Raw genomic sequence first — 23,536 nt, forward strand, 5'->3', positions numbered from 1 at the left:
GGTGCGCTATTTGCGTTCAGACTCATGGAATCGGTTTGTAAAATAATATTTTTTAACATTATCAGCCTGGTCTCGCACTGTTCGTGTTTCCTCTATGAATGTTGAAATTTTATGAGCTGAAAGGTTCATTTGGTATTCGTTCTGTAATTGACTGGCAGCCAAGAGAAGTAAGAAAATGAAACTGCCAAGAGACGAGCAATTGCAGCTCGCGACGACCATCGAAAATTTGATCAAGGAGCTTGACGCGCGCAATTCGTTTTAAAGGAAAATTGACATTTCAAGCGAATTGCTGTCCCGTGTTTCATAGAACTCCAATTGTAAATGTATTAAATTCAAGGGATCATAACTTTGCTCCCAATCCTTGAACAATTTTAAATTTTCACAAATTTCCAGTACATTCAACCAAATCAATCGTTTGTTCCAAGACATTAAAATTGTGTGTCTTTTTCTACATTTTTTTCAAGCACGTATAGATATGTCTTATTGCCAGTCAATTTAGGGAATCACTAAAATTCTTCCCGGGATCTCGTTCGGTTTCTAAAACTCCTAATTCAACCATGTATATTTACAATCGTGTAAAGCAATTTACAGGTATGAACAGCAAAAGATACACAAGATTATCAACTATCGTTCAAATTTTTCCATGTTCTCTTGATTCGAAACTCTATGACGTCTAAGAATTTCTAAGATCTCTGTTAACGCGTCCCAGAAAATATTGCATGTTTCAAGAAAATCATAAATATACACAACAAATAATTTCCATCGCGATCTATCGTCTTCTGTCATCGTTCGGCAACCATTCCTCTATCACAGAAAATTAAAAACCAACAACCAACATATATATATATATACACAGTTGCGCAATATTTTCTGCGACATCCCAACATCGTCATGCAGCTATCTGCAATGGATCCTCTTCGATCAGAGAGCCGAGGTGTCGTTCATCCATCGAAATCCCAGAAATAGTCAAAAATAATTTGCCCAGAGTAATTCTCCAGAAAACTCAAGAATTCTTTTCGATTTCCGACCATGTCTGCGTTTTCGACCCATTCGATCGTTCGCACCTCTATCGAACACACGGTACACACTCTCATGCAGAGTCAAACGTAATGCAAGACGGTCCCATACACGCTGCCAGTCGCGTCATCCACACACTAGCACTCGCGTATAGAAAGTTACCCGCGAGATCATAACGTGCCGGGAGCGTTGGTGCCTGCGAGACCTAATTACATACGCATATCCTGTGTACACAGATTAAACAGGGGTTTGAGGGGGGCATATCTGGGTGGGATGGTTCAGCCGCGTGTGTGTGTGTGTGTGTGTTAGCGAGATTCGCAAGGATCACCGTCCGCAACACGACGCCTGATGTCGCAAGGTATCGCGGTGCGGCGTCCTTTCGAACATCCTCTAACAAGAGAGAGAGGGGGAAGCTAACAACGCGTGGGAGAAGCCAGACGAGGAGGCTAATCCTTTAACTGTTCCGGACGTGTATTTGTCCTCGTTAACTGTTCACGCTGGCTGCGCTGGTTCTCTTTGAACCTACGGTAAGCAAGCTTGGTCCCCTTTTTATCTTTAACAAATATCACCAACTAGACCAGATTTATTTTTAAATCGACATCGTCATTTCGGTTAATTTACTTAACCCTCATCCGTCTCTTGTGTCCATCCGACAGATTTTTCTCCTAAAAAATCACGTTATTCTGTCATGTGTAAGTAAATTAAGCTAAAACTTCGTGATTTTTACATTAAAGAATTTGCAAATTTAATTATTTATCACTTCGTTATATTAATTTTTGCCACCGGGTGAATTTAACATTAAGTTGGGTAAATCAGGAACGGATGAGGGTTAAGGGACACGTTTGATCTTTTATTGAACTTTTATAGATTTGTGCTTTTCATCTTTCCACGATGGACTCTGTCGCGTGACTGTAGTGATCTATAAAATGACGGAGTTTCTCGTTTTTATTTACGAAGCCACGGAAAGAAATCGGGCGAGAACCGACTGAAATCCCATTCGATGGATTTATAAAATATTAAACGATTCCCGGTTCGAAATATACTGTATAAAAGAGCAGAAGCATATTGGTTCGGAACGGTGTGCTTCTATTTATTTTCATGTTGGTTTTTATTTTCGATACATATATGTCCCCAGCGGAGCCAGCGTTCTCCAGCTTCCGAGGATCCCCCGCTCGGAATTGTGAGGTTAGGTTGTGCTACGGAGGTTCCTCGAGGTTTTCGGGATCTATTTCTTTTCGTGTCTCTCGGTCGCGCGGGTCGTCGCACCGAGCACGGCCTCTCTCGAGGACCCTTCGGCTACGGTTCTTTTCACTCGATTTTTATCTTTCTCTCGTATCGACACTTCGAAAGGGCTTTTCGCCTGGTCGGGACGATCGAGAAGCGGAATTTTATTCGGACATTTTTCTCCCTCGGCAAAACGGTACTCGTTTTCCTATCGATTCCGGCGAACATCCTTGACTCGCGATCACGTTGTTCACTTTCTTTTTTCACGTTTATTTTACTTTTCTACTTTAGTTTTTCGAAAGTACCGGGTACTTCGAGGGAGAAACAGCGAGAGAAAGAGAGAGCGAGAGAGAGAGAGAGAGAACACGTTTTCTAGGTGTCGCACTATTGGGGTCGCTCTGCAAGGGATGTAAAAAGCATCGATCCGCTAAAAAGCACTATGGGGGGTGTTCGCGCCGTGATCTTCTGGATGTTCCTCATTTTTCCGACTATTTACCCTCCTGTCGATTTCGATGTAGTTTCACCGGTTCGACAATCCTATTATCGTCGCGGACATTTATCGGTTATTTCGATACGCGTTAAATTTTGCTACAACGGTTGACACATTATATCGTGGTAATTTGCGAAAAGTGTCAAGCAATATACACAACTCTCTGGAAACGTTAGTTTTGGTTCACGGGAAATATTATATCATAGGATAAAGTTTCACCAAGTTCGAAAGCCAACGCAAAATTTGATACTGAAAGTTCGTTTTTACAATTTTTAACGGTTTGCAGGTCAGTTTTGTTTTACCTTAGGCTTCAATTAAATACTCGTTAATGAAAGAATAGAATAGAAAAACTCGATGAAATAGTGCAGTGCAAAGGATAACTGTAAAATTCGAAACCCAGATATTTCTTTAACAACAAATTGGAGGACTATAACATTCTCCGTAATAAATTTCTAATCGTATAATTAACTCCAGTACACGCGACAGCGTTATTTGATTTTCATTCCGCGAGCGCAAGGAACATCCGGTATCACGGGACAGGTATCGGAGAGACCTAGCTCTAGCCTAATTACACCCGGTTTACATGACCACTGTAGCATCTCATATCCACGGATATCCTATACGTGACCGACATACACACATATACATCGCGACCGTGCGTTAACCGTGACGACTACTACGCCCGCGGTTAGAAGAAACGACTCGTCTAGGATCGCTACGAACGTTGCTTGTCTCAGAGTCACAGAGCGTGATCAAACAGAAATAGAGATAGCGAAAGAGAAAGATAGAGAGATAGAAACAGATAGCAAGAGAGAGAGAGAGAGAGAGAGAGAGAGAGAGAGAGAGAGAGAGAGAGAGAGAGAGAATGGAAGAGATTGAGAGAGATAGAGAGTTATAGACAGAAAGGCAAAGAAAGATAGATAGATTGGTAGAAGAGACAGTTCGAAAGAAAGAAAGAAAGAAAAAGAGAGAGAGAGCGAGATAGAGAGAGAGAGAGACAGAGGTTGGGCCACACTTACGTGAAAGAAAATAGCGCGGAAATGAGGATAAAATGCAGCACAGTTCATGTGAAAAGAAAGAAAGTTATCAGAGGTTAAAATTCAGCTCCACGGAGAGAGCGTTTCACCGGATACGCGGGGATGTATGTCGCAGCTTAAAGTTAGATGACGCGTGTCTTACGTTCTAGGCGGGGGTGGGGGGCATGAGCGTAGATCTTTTGGTCCCTATTCTGAAATTGGGTCGCTAACGTCGACGGCGAGGCTGACAGGCCTTAGAGGATTTAATCGGAAATTAAATTCCATCACGTTGATTCTTTCCCTAATCTGACGCTTCTTCTTTATCATTTTTTCTTACGATATATTAAGGATTCCGGTTGTTGGAATTACCGTCTCGGTATTAGCGTGGCCAGTTTCAGTGTGGACAGTATGCGTGTCTGATTTTGATTGTCCGTCGAACATTAATGCACGGAGTTTGATAGCTAATACAGATGAGACCAAATAAAAAGTCAATCAAAATAGTCAATTGTACAGGGCGATAGGGAACCCAACGGATAATGTACGTTTGGTAAGGAAGTTCCTAGACCTGATCCGGGCTGTAAAAGATCCGACAGACTCGATACGATCCTCACAGAATTAATACACCTGATAAGAAGCTCGATAGACGGTAGATGACTCAACAGACTTGGTATAGATGACAGGAAACTCGACAGACCGAATAAAATAAATAGACTAGAGAGTTCCTAGAGAGTCCTAACTCAATGGCCCCAGTACTGGGGGTTCTTGTGGTTCATGTGAGTCTTGGATACCTTGGAGATCTTTAGTCCTAGGGACCTTAGAAGGTCTGTGGGTCTTGTTACCCAAACAAGTCATAATGGGGGCCCTTAGGACTCCCAGATCTCCAGAGAATTCTGACACATCCGTTCCCTTCCTAGGTGTCTCAGACGTTTTTGTTGGAATCTCTGTGATTTATGCCGGGTCTATTGGGTTCTCTACCGTTTGTTACCCACCATTATTTCCACGTTTCCAAACGTCCCTAATAGCATCTTCATTGATATTACTATACTGTCCTGGATCATTCGTATACTTTAATGTCCTCAGAAATTAATACACACGGTACACACTTAAACTGGCACACATTGTGTATCCCTTTCACGATTCCGTTACTATACCTATATCTGTACGTTATCTGACCACGATTTTATTTTTCTCTTAACAAAACGTTCGCAGTTGCTTATCGCTGTCGCGCGACGTTCCAATCGACTGTTAAGGAACCCTGTCCCCGTCGTTTCGCGACACAGCAGCGCGACTACCATCGGGTTTCCCCGCTACGCCGCGTGCATCCAAACGAAAATTGTACTATCAAGATTTCTCTAATGGACACCGCTGAACGTATTAAAATGCTCGACTCGGGGCGAGGGGGAGATTGTAACCTCCCCTTAATTTCAATCTACCCGTCGACTTTGCGCGGGAAACGATCCTTACCGCAGCCTCGGGACAGCAGTCTCTCTCGTGTTCGAAGGCCGCCAGGACGTTTCAACGAACGCCGGAAAATTGATTCCTTTTGATTGTGCGTCACGTTTCCGACACATCTACGTCCCGAATCTCTATGTTCCGTCTCGATAAGGGCTTTTTTGACAGGTTTCGCGATGAAAAACGATCGTTCCTTCTTACGTTCCCTTTACTACATCAACCGAAAAAAAATGTCCGAAGCGTTGATTCCGATAGAAGACTAAATTCCTTTCATCTCAGAATTAAACTTTGAGACATTTCGGGGTTACGTTGATTCTGAAGGATAAATACTTCGTGACAGCTGGGGGGAGGATCGATCGTTTTTCACGCGGAACACGAGATACGCTCGGTTATTCCGTCCCCCAATACGGCGTGATGACAAATTCTTCTCGATTCGTTTTGATAGACGACGCGAGAGATGACGATGATGCCTGTAAGGACATTGGTTAAAGGACGAATTCTTACCAGCTCCTCGTCGTTCAGTGTTGCTCTGGGCACCGCCGATGTTAGACCTGCCGCGTTCCTCTTCGTCGCCGCCATTGTCTGGGAAAAGATAAAAATTAATGCTCATCTGATTCTGAAACAATGCCTTCCAGTCTCTCTATTGTGTGGACAGAGATATAAAGAGCAGGAAGAGAGAAACTGAAAGGGGGAGAAAATGACGACGATGATGACGACGTGGAAAACGATGAAAATAAAACGAATAAAAAAAGTGTGTGTGCGTGTGTGTCTGTGAGTGGAGATATGAGAAAATATACATGAAACGATTTTCAGCGTGATTTTACGAGAGATATACAGATTTCTGAATACATAGAAACTCTACATATAGTCTCAAGAAAATACAGTGCTTCTAATTGCGATCGATATCGTTTAGAAGGAAAACACAGTTACTTGCGAAATCATTGAGAAAACATATTGCAGGAACATGATATCGAACGTTACATTTGGCATATACGTTCGTTTTCTCTAATAACATTTCAGCGTGAAAATATATAAGCTTTACACAGTGACTGCTGTTCTTATCAGTGCTGTATCTGTACATATTCCTTTATGCCAAATATACTTGAGATATCTGTATTGCTGTTTACAAATACTATTTACAGACATGATAAAATGTGTTTTATTTACATTGGCTTGTCTTAAAGCCGTGCTTTGAGCGGAGAAGAAATTACAGCGAACACTATTGAGAAGTAACTTCGTATAAAATCGCGTTCTCGAGCAACAGAACCATTTAAATTCACACTAACGTTGAAAAAACTACTAGACATCTAGATCGAAGAGCTCTGCTCAAACACGAATTCCTATCCCCGCATAAAAAAACATTAATCCATATCGAAAAACATCGTATAAACGGTGCAACGAATCGACTAATAAATCTTTGTCAAGAGATAAAAATAACAGGGGTCAGAACGTGGTCGAATAAAACCTCCAAAAGAAAAAAAAAGAAAATACGACGATGACAGGCTAAAAAACAGAATCAGATAAAACGGTTTGATAAGAAGGTGAGCCTGGATTAATGATCGATTAACGAAAAATGAGACAGTGTATGTGTGTGGGAAACGGAAACACAAGAGTGTATAAAATTAATGGCGGAATGACGATCAAAAGGCGGAGCAAGATAGAAAATGGTGAATCTCTACAGAGAGAATCTAATTCAATTAGCTTATGGCGCCGTGGTAGGTGTGGCGCGACAGGATTTGCGGCCTGGGCTAGATTTCAATTAAGATATTATTGCACGGGGCCCCGTGCTCGATGCATGCGCTACTGTCTGCTTCCCATGGACAGACGCTAATTCCAGAGCACTAATTTCGCGCCTCGCCTACCCTTCCTCTCCAACCCTGTACATTCTATCCAGCTTTTCTACACTCTCAAGCGTGTTCGTGGTGTGATAAGCGATTATTTTATTTTCTGCACGGGGCACCGTGATTCCCCGACCTCTAACATTTTTCCTTTTACCCCGCTTTCGTTTCACGAAAGTGAACAATGAATACACCCACAAGGAGGTGAATATAATCTTGCCACAATCCTTCATCATCAAATGGGCGCATGGATAAAGTTCAGTCATTCTTCCTGGAGGATCTTCAATTAAAATATTATGTTTTTTGTATTACGAATTGTGGTTATTAATATGACATTCGTATAATATATTTATACTCTGACAGTATCCGCAGAAAGAACAAATGAACTGTTCCTACAGCTACTTATTATAAGCTTCTATGACCGTTTCCGGTCCTTATACTATAATCGTCCGAGGATCTTAGATCCCCTGTCGTTTTTACATCCTAATGATGTAATGTCTCGCACACTACCCCTTTCTTCCATCGACACAAATTTTATATTGTTCATAGTAAACAGAAGCTGTGTCAGGGAGAAAGGCAAAGCGTCCGAAAGAAGACAACGCTGTGGTGACACGTATATATCATCGCGAAGCGGTCGTAGGAATTGGTATATATATATATATTCTACGCGTGATTGATCGGCTGGTTGCAATCTAACTACGACAACACGGAGACCTACTCACTACGGTCATTATTTATGTACGTATGCTTCATGCGTGACCACGATCCATATATCGTGACGATTCTCCGTGCGGGTATACACTCAGAAGATTAAAATGTCAAATGAAATCACGTGCAAAAGCGTATCCGATGGAATCCTCGGGAGAGAGATAGAGAACGGTCCTTTTTTTCTCGGGACGATCGATCCGATCGATTTCGCGTTCCGTTGCACACGGACGAAACACGGACAACCCTTTCGATTCTCCGGAGGATTCGACGGATACGTTGATTATTATCCAACGCAGAAACGTGGACTAGCACGACTACAGAAAAAACGTGACGAAGAGCAAAACAGGATCGCAAGATCGCGCCTGCAGGATTACGGAACGATCGAGCAACGTTTTTATCCGCGGGAAGGGTCGACAAAAACGGTATCGAACCATACAATGAAAATAAATTGAAATACTTTTCTTTTTTTCGCCACCTTCCGCTAATTAATGGGTGTCTCAGCAAGATTATTTCCCTTTAATTTAATTGTTTGTTTTTTACATTTTATTATTGATATCTTCAGAGTTAGTAATGACATTAAACATGAATTAAAATGTCGGTTAATTTCAATTTCGCAGTACGTATTGGAGTAAGGGCCGGTGGATTTTACGAATTTGAGTCTTTGAATTGTCTCAGGGTGGTTTCCATAGACCTTACTTTTCAAAAAGCCCCAGAGGAAATAATCCAAACAGGTTAAATCGCAACTTCTTGCCGGCCAGCTTTGGTCTCCAAGACGAGAGATGACACGACCTGGAAATTTGGTTTGTAACAACGTTTGTAATGTTTGTAATGGGTTTTCATTATTAACAAACGTTCTTCCAAAGTGTACGCGTCATTTTCGTAAATGTCAATGTAGTAACTAAAAAGGCGCCAAATATGACTGACTTCCCATTTGACAAACGAAAATGGCGCGCGATTCGAAATTCAAGTTCTTGCTGAGACACCCTTTACAACGATATTATGCAACGCGACACGATGGCTGGAACCGAGCTGTAATTATGTCGCGACACGCGATACGAGCCCGCGCGGTGTAACGCGTCGCTGCATCAATCCTTCAATTATAAAATCTCCATTTACGTGGCTACGGGGGCTAGGATTATGCGTGAATAATTAAGTCGATTATAGTAGTTACTAAACGAAGGGAGATATTCCGCGTTGCTCGAGCGAACCGTAGCCCGTGTGGCTTCGAACGAAATTCACGTTGTATGGTAACCAGGATCGGAAACGATAATTAAAGAAAGAAGGAAAAGGGTGGCACGGCAGACACATGTGAAGGGATATATAGGGTGTTTCACTTGACGTGAGCACTTTCGATACCCCACTTGTTCGTGACGATATAAGAGAATTGTAGTGAAGAAGCAAATATTGTGATAAGCAAAAATTGTTCTCAAGGTCATATTTTTCGAAATTTTAACGGTATCGATGTTTTTTTTTAAGTGGGATTGTGTAGATTTATCAGCGTGGCGTAATAGCTGGGATCAAGACCAATCTAATGATCTATAATAGTGTGACCTTCATGTGACCTTGCGTACGAAAAATCGATAAATGTATGAAAATAGATTTAAATAATAAAATAACTACGATAGGGGGATTAAGGCAAAAATGTATCGGATTAGATGGACATCGTTTTGAGCATTTATTAAATGAAATTTTCTGCAAATGAAAAGCAAGTTAGGTATTAAAGGTGTTCAGGTCAGGTGGGACACTGTATATTGTTATGTCGTTACGGTTAGGTGCGGAACGCAAAAATCGAGAGAAACGAAAAACGGATGCGTGTATGTACATTACTGTTGGCAACGAAGAAGACGGAGAAAGGAAAACAGGCAACGAGGCATGCGCGCTACGTAACGCAAAAGTAAACGAGACAAGCCTTTTAATTTAACTTCGTTAAAGGAGGCATTTGATTTAGTACCTTCAAGACCTGGAGGTCGAATTTTTGAGATTTTTTGAGAGGTTTTTTTTGCAGTGAGTGGTTTTGTATTTTTCAGGTGTTCAGGTGGATACAACAACGGGCGCCACAGAGAACAAACAAAGAAAATGGCATGATATGCCGGTTAGTAACGTATATCGGTTGCATCTATTTCTGGGTAATTTTTTTTTTTGCTTTTTCTTTTGGAATAGCTTTGTATGTTAACGGGTGACAGATACATTAAGAGGTCAGAGGCACGAGAGGCACAAAACGTAAATCGGGAACGTATAAATGTTCACCGGGACGGAACAATCTTCTTCTAATTCTGCAAGTTTGCCTACAAAGATACTCGTTTATTAACTAACATTTTCGAATAACTAGGAAACGATGATTCTTGGTTTCGCGCGGGAAGAGGATATACGTTTAAGTGTCGCTCTTCCTAGAGAAGATTATTCCCGGTCGGTGAACGTGAAAACCGAAAATTACTGGGACTCGGGCGACGCCGTTCGCGTTTTCCACTCCGTTGGTTTCGTAATTCGCCGCCGGGAACGTCTGTGGCGCTGCGCTCGTGAATTAAAGCAAGCGTCGCAAGTATTACTACGCGATCGAGACGCCATTTTGGTTCCCAGTGATTTTCACGTGGCTTTCGAGCGTGTATCGTTTGACCCCTCGTTTCCGGCTCGATTCGACTGGATTTGGTACACTTGCACGGACGCGTGGGGTGTCAGGGGCCAAGGTTTTACGGTACACAACAACCAAGAGAAAAAATTGTCGACATCGAACATACAGAAGGGTGACAAACACGGGTCGAACTCTAAGAAGGGGTCTCGGCGACGACAGATTCGAGGAGGGTTCTCTCGATAAGTGGTCGCGTGACGGCGAAACGGCGGACCTCGTGAGTATTCTCGTGGCCAATCCACGGTTTCCTTCGTTCGAAATTATTTCATCCTCCTCCAATCTCTCGTGATGGGAAACACGCGTAATTCCAGGGACGTCCGACCGTGTCGGTTGCACGAGATCTCACACAGAACATATACGCAACGGGTCGAGCGAAAAATCGATCCCTCGCTTTGCCCGGTCCTTGTTTGACGCCAATTTTAGACAATAATCTTTTCTGTCACGCTGCAATTTGCGTTCGTGGATCGAGTTGAACGATTTTAACGCCTCGGTTAATAAAATAATAACGCGTGGCCTGACGTTCTAGACAGATTTTTTTTCGTCAATAGTCAAAATTATATCGAGAACGAACTTGAAGCGAAAAGATTTGTTCAATTAGTGAAGTATTTTTGACGTCGAAGATTTCAAATACTTTACACGATTCTCATAATTTCCTGTACAAAATGTCTTCTTCCGGGACGGTTCAAAGGAATTTCTAAAAGGAGAGACAAAAGCAACCTTATCGTAACCAGCAAAACGGTGGCTTGAAATTCTTATATCTCTTTCTTTCCATTTCTTTTATAGCTTTGAACCTGTATGAAAGTCACTTGCTCCACTTCAAGTAAATTACGAATGTTACTAAATGTGTTTCTCAGAATTTTATGCTGTACTTTGCATGTTTCCACATTTCACGGGGTTCATAAGTAGAATCATAAATATTAATGTCGCCCTTGAAGCAGAAGCACGAAGTTTCCAAGGGACGTAAAATCGAATATGGTGATACAAGAATAATTTTCCCCGAGGGCACCTTTTTCGATAGAAATTTCCGGACTTCAACCAGATTTTGAATCTTCCTAACAAGTTCTTCTTTGACAGCATCATTATATTTGACTCTAAATTCAAAAGAAATATAAAGAACTTTAATTCCATTCTTATTATCATAATAAGGCCATACATATGATTTTCATTTCTATTAATATGACGAACTTTCGATTATTTTTCAATAAAAGATATTTCTAATAGCTTTCGAATATTCCTTAAAATACAATTTCACAGAATTTTCTATCTCTAACCTCCAAGAAAGCAGAGACGAGTGAAAATTACTTCGGTCTGTCCCGTTAACTATAATTTCCTCGTCCAAAGCAATCGCGTAACGGTAAAATTTTTAGGGCAGCGTATGAAATTCCGTTCATTTCAGATCCAGAATTTCAGGCATTGTGTCCCGACCACAATACGCGCCATCCAGTTTGACCGAACCAATTTCGATTCACCCTTCCGCCGTTTTTCGAAAACCGTTCCACCGTACTGTTCATAAATAACATTGTAACAGGCACTTCTTTTCATCTCCTGTCGACGACGGACCCCGTGGCGCGAGCTTAAAAATCGCAAGTAGAAGCACGAGAGCTTCGACGCCACAAGGGCGAGCGTGACGCAAAGCGGCCCCCGGTTTTTGATATACGACATCGTCTCGAGCACGCAGGTAATTGCTGTTACACGCCAACCCGCGTGTCCGACGGAGTATTTCGTTCAAAATTTTCCACTGCAATTAACCCGGCCTTTCGGCCATTGAGTCATTCTTGCAGAAATCTACTCGCGAAAAAAATCTTCTTTTCGATACTCTACTCCCTACTCGTGCTTTCGCGATGCATCTTTTCAGGTAAATTATATTTTATTGTTTTCTAACATTTTTGAGGTTAGGATTTTCTGGCCTAATTGTTCTAAAAGAATAATATTTGTTATGGTTGATAGTCATCATTGAAATCTTTCCTTCAGATTGCTTCTACGTTTTGCACACATAAGTAGTCTATGACTAATTTTCTTCTATTCAATAATTCATTTAAAATTGTTGAGGTGAGGATTTTCCAAATTCTTCTGAAATAATGATATTTCTTAGTTGATAGTCGTCATTGAAATCTTTTCTTAAGATTGCTTTTACCTCAACCATTTAATTACACGGATTCGATGTGTATAATTCAGTCTTACTAAATTATCTTTGAATATTTTGAAAGGAGTAATTCCTCGAAAAATCATGACACATTTTCCCGAATTAGTTTTACAAATACACGATTTGGAACCCATCCATCGTACTTCCATACGTACCTACTTATCCTAATACCAATAAATAAACAAAATCATCGCTAAACAAATCAGTTTCAGCAGCCCGATAAAATCGTCTCCCCAAAAAAATATTTCGTCGATCGGTTCAAGCTCGGCCCGAGTTCGCCCTGTACCGTTTCTGCAATGCAGATCGAGACCGTCCCCGGAATACATATGAAAAAATCATGTAAGTTATCGCGAATCCTCTCTGGAAAATTCACCCTGGAGTGAAAACAAAAAAAACTGCATCATCCATAGGGGGAAAAGAACGGCCGATCGGCGCCGGACTTTCTCCCGTATACATATATACCGGGCGTCAAACAAGCCGCGCCCCCGAAAGGCCGAAATTCGAATTTCAAATTTCGGCTGCTTTTCCGCAACATTTTCGATCGATCCGTTCGCAAATCGCAAGGGGGCGGTGTGTGGGGGCTCGGGGGGAACTAGTGGTGGGCACTTTTTTTTCGGCGAGATGAATTTCGATTTTCACGATCGGGCGGAACTTCGCCCATCCGTGCTCGCCATTCCGGGGATTCGTCGTGTTTCGTACCGACGCAATCCCTGGGAAAATTTTTCACGTTAGCCGTGCGACGATTCAAACCGTTGGAACGACGACGCAAACATATACGCGACGTAAAACCGATGTAATTCGCTTGGCAACGAAAAGCGAAAGCGCGAAACGTTCACACAAGTTGCAGGCTTTGCGACTCTGCGACGAGTGTAGGTACGTTTTTATGTGAACGTTCCCGCTCGGTTTTAATGGCCCCCCGTGTAACAGAACCGAGAAGTCGTTCGAAACGTGATGCCGATTGTAATCTGACCATGGCTGTTTTCTGCTTGGTAGATTTATTGGCTGGTAAAAACACGCGGCAATCTGGTCCATCGAGGACGGCGATCGAGGTAAGGTCGATCTGCGATATAACGTCGGGAAAGTTTTTTCGCCGTTTAATAATTACAATCGACGGTAATTACGAAGGTCGACTACTGTGCAATTCAATTAGGTACGTGATTTATTTGTTGTGAATTTTTGGCAAGCAGAAGTACAGGGACCATCTTGGTAATATGGCGGATTACTCATTGGCACGGACACTGCCTGGCATAACTATAGAACCACCTTAGAATTTTGAATTATTGTGTAGTGTAGTTAAAGGAACCTTGTCTGAAATCGTGTTGAGAAATATTGTTTCTCTAGAAAAGGATAGATTATGTTCCTTAGAAATAAACGTTCATTTTTATTTTGACGACAGTATATTATGATTGAAAATTTTAGGGCGGTTTCATAGTCGTTGAAATTAATAGTTGAGGAAGATAATTAATTGAAAATACGGAACTTTAATGTTTTTCTTGATAAAGTGAAAATTTATCTCAAATAAAATAATTTTATATGATGTATTAGAGTGAGTCGTAAATAATTTTTGTGTCTTTCGTTTTGTAATCTATTACGGTCCAAAATATTTTGCAATAAATGTTAGTCTATTATATAGTCTACATCGTGTTTAACCTTGTTGATTATTACTTAGCGCAAGCCTATTTATATTTGTCCTGAATTTTCGCTATTGGCCAGAGGTACTTAATTTGAATAATCGATGAAACAATTAGTTTTATTCAAGGTAGAATCTAAGGTTTAGATATGGAACATAATAATATATAATTATACTACATTGTATAATTACTAGACTGCGGATTTTTATGCATAATTACATTTTATAAAATAATTCACGAAGACTAGAATAAAACTAGGAATTTCTTCGCTTCCTTAACTATCTTATAAAGTTTTATCCTATGCTGTATTTCACAGATCTCATAAAATCCGTAGTCTATTAATTACAATAGTCAATGTGATATAAATATGTATAACTAGAGTTAAAATAATCTGAAATAATAACTTCTATATTTAAAATCATCTGAAGTATTAGCATCCACCAATTTAATTTTTAAACAAGATTAGACATTATTTACAAAATTGCCTGATATTTACGACTCAATCCAATAACATCCCCCAGAAAAGTAGAAAGCCTGAACAAAAAAATTCAGAACACAGTGCTATAAATGATTGATCCGTCAAACAGCGATGAAAAAAACGACACAAATGTGCATCGTACTTTAAGTAAACGCGATTTGCTTTGCGTCGTCGAATCCAAATTGAATCATCGCGTGGCACAATCCTCGAACGGTAATATAAAATCTCCGACGCGGGATATCCTCCAGCGATCGATGATTTCGTAACGTCGAACGAGCAAAAAAACTGTCTGCAAAAGCACTAGTATAAACGGTGTATAAACAAACAGTGGTTCGTTGACAGACGATTCGCGGCAAATCAACCGCGGTGGTTCATGCTCGACCACCCCGTTCTTCGCGTCGTGAAATGTAATTCCGTTCGGTCAACAACGTCGCTATTATCGTCGTCGTATCTTAAAAATTTTTCCACGCAAAAAAGGTACACGTGTTTGCGATAAGAAAATTGGAAAGAGACCCACACGAGGTGTTAAATCTCTCGATTCAACGGTGTGATCCCGATATCGAGTCGGAGAACAGCAACCCTTACGAATTTGTCGTCGAATCGCCTGGCAACGTCACATTCTGGAAGAATCTTTAGGTTACCGAATGAAAAAGAAAAAAAAAAACGAAAACAAAAACGACGCAACACCGAAAAACGCATGTACACGCAATCAGGTTGCACGACGAGGAGGATGGTTGTTTCGATCTTCGAGGCACCCTCGAGAGACGTTCATTTCTGTTTACTTTTATTTTTCTCTTGCGAAATGGAAATTATTTCGATCTGTTGTACGCGATCGTCTCTCGACGGTGGAGCGAACGGTTCGACGGATATCGATCTCTGATCGAGACAGACCGCACGCTCGACGTCGTCGTCTTGCGGGGATCGAAGGGAAAAGCATTTCAAAGGAATTTCGTCGTTAATTTCCACGAGGACGTGGACACGACGGGGGTGACAGGGGAACAACCGTGAAGGGGACTGAAGCCGATCCGGGACACGGGTCGACGTGTAAAGAGAGAGTTTGCATGGGACGAAGAGATTTTTCTTCTCCACAACACGGGTACAAAGAGAATTGCACAAGTTAAGGAGAGTGGAGGGAACAGCACACTCCGATATGGGATGGTCGAGAAGCACTGGGAACACATGAAGCTCCGATTGATATGTCGGTCGTGGTCGTCGGTTTTGATTTCTTTTAACGTCAACATGCCATCGGTATCTTTACTTTTGTGGTGTAAAATTGTTGGGCAACTTGATCGAAGCTGTATGCAATTATTATTGTGGTCAATTATTATATGTACTTAATGCGTAAAGGGTGAAACACAGGCTGTTAAAAAATCTAAACTGCAAAATATTAACAGGTGTGAGTAGCCAGTATTTTAATCGTAATATCTTTCGCGATTTTACTTCAAACTTTTGAAAGAGATGAGGACATTTGATTCGATAAAGACATTGAAATAACATTTGAAGACAAATTCGAATGAAGTTTTTGAAGTCCTAAAACAGCGTTCTGAACAGCGAAAAAGACGTAAAAGCAGCGAACAATGGTTGAAAATCGAACAACAGGTGTATACTCGAGACGGGACTCGGAAGAATGTGGGAGGTTCGGCTAATTCAGTCATGGAAATCGAGCCTTCGTTCAAGATCGATACGAAGGGGCTTCGAGCTTTACAGGTGTGCCTTAACGGCGCTCTTGGACTTCGTACAATGTCAAGAAATATATCAGTACAGGAGATAATCAGAGTTATATCGATATGTTGATTTTATATTCTTAATATTATTGAAAAATGTATTGGTTTGTAACCGTCACTTGTACAGGCGGTGGATAACGAAACGGCGAACTTGGGAGGTTACTATGTAGAGGAGCCGGTACTAGTCGCGAGGTGAAACTTAACTAAATCACCTGGCCAGGTTAATTCTTTAGGTTGTAAATTTTCTAGTCTGGGATTAAACGCAGTAAACAGTGTATTTTGCTAGAAAAGTATTATTAGATTGCAAACATGGGCTGCGGGCCTACTGACCTTAGAAGTCTGTAAAGATCAGCAGATCTGTGAAGAAGGATTCAACAGGAATAAACGGAGAGAAGTGTATTTTCTACGGTCCCTGAAGGGGTTTTGGGGCCTACTGGTCTTAATCCAATGTGTGAAATAACTCCTTACGGTTATCGAAAATAATTACACACCATTTCGCTGCATCTTATCCGTTAACCTTCGACCGGCGAATCTTGGGTCACTACCCTTTCCTTGGTAGACCAATAAAAATTTGATAACTTTGTACCAAAGGGTATTTATCCACTAAATAAATAAACAAATGAAAAATAGGATAAAAACGGAGCCACGAATCTTATTGTCATTCCTCAGACAAATAATCGTTACTGTCGATCGAAATGGATCCAGTATCCAAGGCAGTCGACCACCAACCGATTCGTAATTTAACAGTTAAAGAATTCCTCGCTCCGAAAGATCGGAAGGGAATTTACGTCGCCCGTTAATCTTCCGTTTAAAGGACGGCAAAAGGAGTCGAACGCAAGAGTTTTCGGTCCATGGAACGACGGTGCTTGGTTAATTAACGACCGTCAACCCGGTTAATTAACTCGGCAGCGAAGTTTCCCTTCCGCGGGCGTGAAAACACGGTGAAATATCCGGGCGACGACCACGACCAAGGCGACGACAACGACAACGACAAGGACGACGACGCCGATGACGACAGTAAATGAGGAATAGGAGCCAGTAAAGAAGGTGGAGGTGGAGGAGGAGATGGTTGGGGGATGACGACGACGATCAACCATGGGAAACGACAACGTTTCCGCGAATACGAGACGGGTCGCGGCACGGATGATGACCCAATACGTGGTGCCACGTATGCGCACCTCTGTAATACATATATCTATATGCATAGTCGCATGGTCGTTGTATGGAGAGAGAAAGAAAGAGAGAGAACAAAATAGAGATTAATGGAGAATTGATTACGTACCAGCTCGGAGACCAATGGCACCGACTTTCGGCGCGGCCGTATGTCCGGCATGCTGTCGATGTTGCTGTAGAAAGGATTGTCGCCGGGATGCCTGGAAAAATAGAGTGGATGTGATTTAAACGTAAGTTTCTTTTATTGGAGAAAATATTGCAGTTTTGAACAGTTTGTATAAATGGTGTATTTGGTTTGTTGGAATAGTTACGTGATTTATTGTCGTATTGTGATGTATTATAGTGTTTTAATGTTGTTGTAGAACTATGTAACATTGAACATTATTCGTTCGATGAGAAAATTGCGCAGTTTTTTAGAATATAGTTCCGAAAGTATATGTCAGAATGGATGTAATAGGATTGAACAAGTATTTGATTCGTTGCAATTGAACGTGGATAAAAGTGATATTAGAATTGTAAAACCTGGGATCCTCTAATTATCGGTTCACTAGGAAATTTATAGAGGCTTCGATCGCGCGGCGATCGCGTGTCGAAGGTCATCTGATCGTAATGAATCTTTTCTAAGCTAGGCCAGCGCCTGAATCGATATCGGATTGAAAGTAATCGAACTTTCGTATGAAACGAGAAACTTCGACTTTGACGAAGATCTCGTCGAGTTACTTAGCCGACAAGAAGTTTCGAGGAGACTCTGCTCACGTCTTACCCTGACCGCCATCATTGCTATCATAAAGAACTTTCGAATTACTTTGTCGTTAGATCGAATTCCCTTGGAACATCAACGAGATCCAGAAATTTCGAAATATTTCTCCAACTTTGTTCGATTTTTTCTGGAAAACTACTAAACATTACACCGTCAAATATCACAATACAGGATGTCTCCGAAAGTTATTGTACAAGCGAGCGTAAGTCTACATGGAAAAATAAGTCGAAAATATAGAAGAAAATTTTTTCATTTGAAACTTCGTCTTCGAAAAAATCGACTTTGAACATCAATTTGAAACGCGTGTATTCGTCGTGATAGTAAGTAGAAACGTCCTGCAATGACCAGACGCACTAGCCAAGTCCTATTCAATTCTACGCGTATGCAGCAGATTTTCAAATTTGATTTTCTCGAAAACGAAGCCTCAAATGAAAAAATTTTATTAAATATTTTTTTCTTATCTTTCTGGAAGGAATCACCTCATATCCACTTGTACATAACTTTCACAGGCGTCCTGTATATCTTATATATAAATACTAAATTCTCCTACAACATCGATTATTTAATAAAAAGAAGGAAAATGAAAACTGACAGATTCGTATATGGTATTAATTAGGAAAGTCGGAATATTTGCGAATGTCCAAAGGGATGACAGTTGATAGTGACTTGACAATTTCATTTATCCTAAAAAGAATGTGTCACGGTAGTTTCCTGTCCGAAGATTTATCGCTTCCCGCGAATAGACGTGACCCAATTCACTCCGAATTCGCATTTAATTGCTCGAAGTCGGCCTGCAGATCGGCGAATTAATGTCGGCCAGGTAGAAGTTTGCGAAGTACGGCGTCACGTAATCCATCACTCGTATACGCCTCGCGCTATTATCGTACTTCCTCCTTTTTTTGTATTTTTTCTTCCTTTAGTAATTTGTTTATTCGAACACGAAGGTTTCACGCGAACCAGATAAGACGCGATTTTACCATTTTATTCGTTCAGACGGGAGCCGAATAGAAGGAATTTTATCGAATTCTCGTTGCCGCGTATTTCAAGATTTCGCCGCAGTCGGCGACGTTGGAAAGCGTAGAGAATAGATAGATATATATTTTAAGACACGGTTAAAATTTCATGGTCTCGCCTGGATTTTACTGAGCAGTCTCCGATATTTACTAATCTATAAAACTCGGAAAGCTTAGCTGTAACGCACACAGCCAGATTAATGATCAATAAACGGCAAGGACACATCGGACACTCGTAAATTTCACGGTTTAACGTTAGACTCGCAGACGTGTTTCAGTGGTTAAAGGTTATACGCGACAATGAAACTTGTTTTAAGTCTTCTAAACGCGTATCTCAGGTCAAACAGAATCACAGTTTCCTCGTTAATTCTACTTAATATATAAATTTTCAATATCTTCGTAATTATTACTAAACTCAGGTGTGCGAAGAAAATGTTTTCAGACCGGGAGTCTCGGGAATACGGTGGAAATGGTGATACTAATTTGGGATGAAGAAAATGTGGTTGTATGAATACTGTCCAGATGACTAACAAACAATTCGATGCCTAGAATTGTTTTATTATGTTCGAACAAACGTTTGTTATTTAATTCTAAATTCACTGGACCTAGTAAAAACATGAAAAAATTCAAATTTATAGGAAAAATATACCAACACACTGTACCTAAGATTTTGTGTGAGATTGTAAGGAACTTCATGTACATAAATGTCTGACCACTAGGTTTGAAAGGGATAATTATGCGATCCCCAATACAGTAAATTCTCGATGATTGTTCGAAAGTTACTCGGCACTGATGGAGGGAGATCTCCTGGTGTAACGTTGACCTTTTTAACGAGGTTTAGCACAGCGATAGAGCTTAGAATTCTGAAGCCAATAATGTTTGTTTCAGCCGCATATGGTCGTTAGTTTATGAAATACATGATATTCAGTGGTGAGGCGTCTTCGAACACTAATCCCGAATTTACTGTATCGATATTATTCCCAGTTGTAACCAGAAGCTCAACGAGATTCACTGATCCATTCTGCCATACTTTATGGATCCATTAGAGACGACCCGCAACAGGTCTACGGAACAGACTACAACTAATTCCATTGAACAGCAACAAGCCCCTCTCAGGTCAGAGGAATCGATTCCGATGTTCCAGCGTTTAATCGGCAATTCCGTGCGTGGTCGTGGGCGCGATCAACTAAACGTTCGGCAAAGAAACGATCAACTTTTACGAGAAAAGAATTCTACTAACGGTTGGTGGCTTTCAGGCTGATGAGCCTGTTCCGTGAAGAACGGGAACGGCGTGATCGAGTCGGTCTGAACGACAATTTACGCGAAAGAAATCGTGCAGGCGTTCTTGAAAGCATCGAGTTCTCTCGTCGTCGAGAACCTTCGGATACGAATGTTTTTGCGAAACGCCGGTCGATTCGAACGAGTCGTTTGGACGTACGGGCTTATCGATTTGAGGTTAGATTGAACTTGCTGAGATTAAGAAGCGTTTTGCTACGGTGACTTTCTTCAGGGTCCTGATTCATCGAAGAGTTTCGCTTTTATAACAGTCGCTGGATTAAAGCTGGTCCATTTTAGAAAAAGAAGGATAGATTCATTTGCGACCGAATAATAGTTGAAAGAAAATGAACGGATTCCAGCATGTACGACTGAATTTTCTGAGTTGTAAATTCTGCGAACAGATGTAGGTACAAGTTACATTACGCGATTTGATTTATTGAAATTATGAAACAATTAGATATTTCAAACCTAGAAATAGAATACATTTTTCGGAAATGTAAATCTGCGAACGAGAGTGCAGTAAAAGTTTTCCGAAAGAATACTATAAATTTTACATTACGTTGGACCTATCGAAACCTTCAATAAAGAGGTCGAAACTCTGACGTAATTCCAGTTCAGTGAATTAATCTATAAAAATCTGAATTTGCATAAAGATCCCGTAGTCTGTTCATAAATCTTTTAAAAGATAAAGTTTCCATACGCATAATTGCAGAGGTTCCGAATTGCTTTGTATTTAAAAAGAAGAAAAATCATCGTTCATTTTCTCCGTAGGTCTCATTGGTTAATAAATAAGAGTCTCAAGAATATCTTCAAGTAAAACCTCAGAGGGGAAACATATCTCTGCCAGCCGTTGCCAATAAATATTTAAGTGTCTTCGAAGAGTGACTATCGATCTTCAAAGCCGTCCCTTTAATTTGGTGAAATAAGAGTCTTCTCGACGATTTATTACGGCTACGTCGTTAAGATGCCATCTTACAACGTGCATAAAACACGGTCGTACATTTTGGGTTTTTTTTCTCTATTTTTTTTTTCTTTTTTTTTTCAAAGACACATTGTTTTTCGCAAACGACCGGACGGCTCAGACTGAGCCGGCGAGGCAACGGCTTGATTTATCGTTGAAAATTCACATCGTCCGCGAAAGGGGGAAAAAGTGGTTGGGGGCTCGAAAAGACGGACTCGTGGGCGGATCGTTCCACTGTATCGAGGAACAGGCGAAAAGCCGTCATTCATGCGGCCAATCCTCCTTCAGATCCTGTCAGACGCCGCGCCAATGACGTGATTGTTCACCTTCCTCGAGCACGCTAATAGAAATTTATCGTGTCATGTTTGGCTCGATGAAAAATGAACTCCGGCTGGCATCTTATCAATCTTCGAAAAAGCAAACTCGAGTAAATTCCTCGAAGATTTTTCCTCGCGAAAGAAAAGCTTTCCGTGTCGAATGTCTGATTTTTCAAACATTTTCGACTATTTTCTCTACGACAACACTTTCATTAAAATGAGACTCGATATTGGATAGAAACATTGAGTTTCCTACTAGATTCCAGGGACTTCTACCGAAATATAAAATACCGGTATTATATCGGTATTTTCGATTGTACCTTCGCCTTATATAATCCTATAAAAGCTCTATCCTTATAGAAACTGAAAAAATACCAGTATTTATTTCAGTTTTCAGTAATATATCGGTTTCGGTATAGCTTTGATGGCATAATACCGGTATCAAAATCATATCGATTTAAGTCCCTGCTAGATTCAACGACTTCAATTTTCGCGGTGGTAAGACCTGTGTTGGACTGGAACGATCGTATGAAATCTGTCGAACTAAAATTCGTGTACCTATATTTGACCGTGACATAAACTGTGTAACAAAACTGTCAAGCTCGAACGATCAATATGTAACATTCCTCGGTACGTCAATTAAATATTCCACGCGGATGCACCGCACCGCGAGAAATTCGACGGAAAAACCGAATAACAAACATTCCCATTGATCGAACCGATCAATCGTTACTTACCCGTTGCCCCTCACGCCGGATTCGCCGCCGGGTCCGCTGCCGTTCTAACAAACAAAAAAACAAGTTTATTAAAAAACAAGCCTAGTAACAGTTCGAGGAGAACGAAAACGGAGAACGCGCGTTCGCGCGAACGATGGCGCAGGCGTACGAAAAAATATTGTACACAGTCTTTGGATTTACGCGCGGCCACACGGAAACGGACCAGAAATTTCGCGATCCTCGAAACGAAAAACAAAACCGAACCGAAAAACGTTTCACGAGTGACCGAATGAAAAGTTCTCGTTCCGTTTCCCGTGGCCGCGCACGCACAATGCTTTGCCCTGTACACAAATCAGTCTCTTTACGTCGACTTAAGGGTAAGAAAAGCTCCGACGAAGCAGAGAATCGAGCGCAGATCGCGGGGACTCGAGGGGAATATAGCCACTCCCGAGAGGTCATCTTTCGAAACCGTGACCTGGGGGATAAAAGTAGGTGGTTCCCGTTGTTTCTTTTTTTTTTTTTTCTTTTCAGTCGCCTTTTGCTACCTGTCCTCCCCTGGATCGCCCAGCGCAGCTGTGTTGACTCGGATTAAGAACCTTCATTTCCTCCCGGCCGTTTTCTTTCCACCGTTGTCAACCCTGTCCGTTTTCTTCCTCCGATTGTAGGTACTCGTTTTTCTCGTCGAACACCGTCCCGCTCCCATCTAGCCAGCCACAGAGCCTTGTCACACGCTGAGATGAGCCAGCAGACTCCTGGCGAACCTCGTCTTCTTCCCCCAACGGAACAGGTGCACCCCCCATTTTTTATCCATCGTTGAATCCTCTGGGACAGCTCTTTAGACCGGTCGTTAATCAAGAGTCTCGAATAGAGGTTGTTTCAGAGAACACCGCGGGGGTTGAGGAACACTACCGATTTATTGGGAAACGATAATCTCGTGACGTCTTCGACGGCAAAAGGGTATCCGATCGATA

General features: G+C 41.3%; 1 protein-coding gene across 1 annotated transcript in view; it reads right to left on the reverse strand.

Moving 5' to 3' along the window:
- LOC107188289 overlaps positions 1–23,536 on the reverse strand; it is a 106,739-nt gene that overhangs the window by 55,425 nt on the left and 27,778 nt on the right. The window contains 4 exon segments of the mRNA XM_015576558.1: positions 5,704–5,781; positions 9,697–9,705; positions 17,630–17,720; positions 22,587–22,630. Coding sequence (XP_015432044.1) covers positions 5,704–5,781; positions 9,697–9,705; positions 17,630–17,720; positions 22,587–22,630 — 222 coding nt within the window.

The sequence above is a fragment of the Dufourea novaeangliae genome, unplaced genomic scaffold, assembly GCF_001272555.1.
Source record: "Dufourea novaeangliae isolate 0120121106 unplaced genomic scaffold, ASM127255v1 scaffold118, whole genome shotgun sequence".
Lineage (NCBI taxonomy): Eukaryota > Metazoa > Arthropoda > Insecta > Hymenoptera > Halictidae > Dufourea > Dufourea novaeangliae.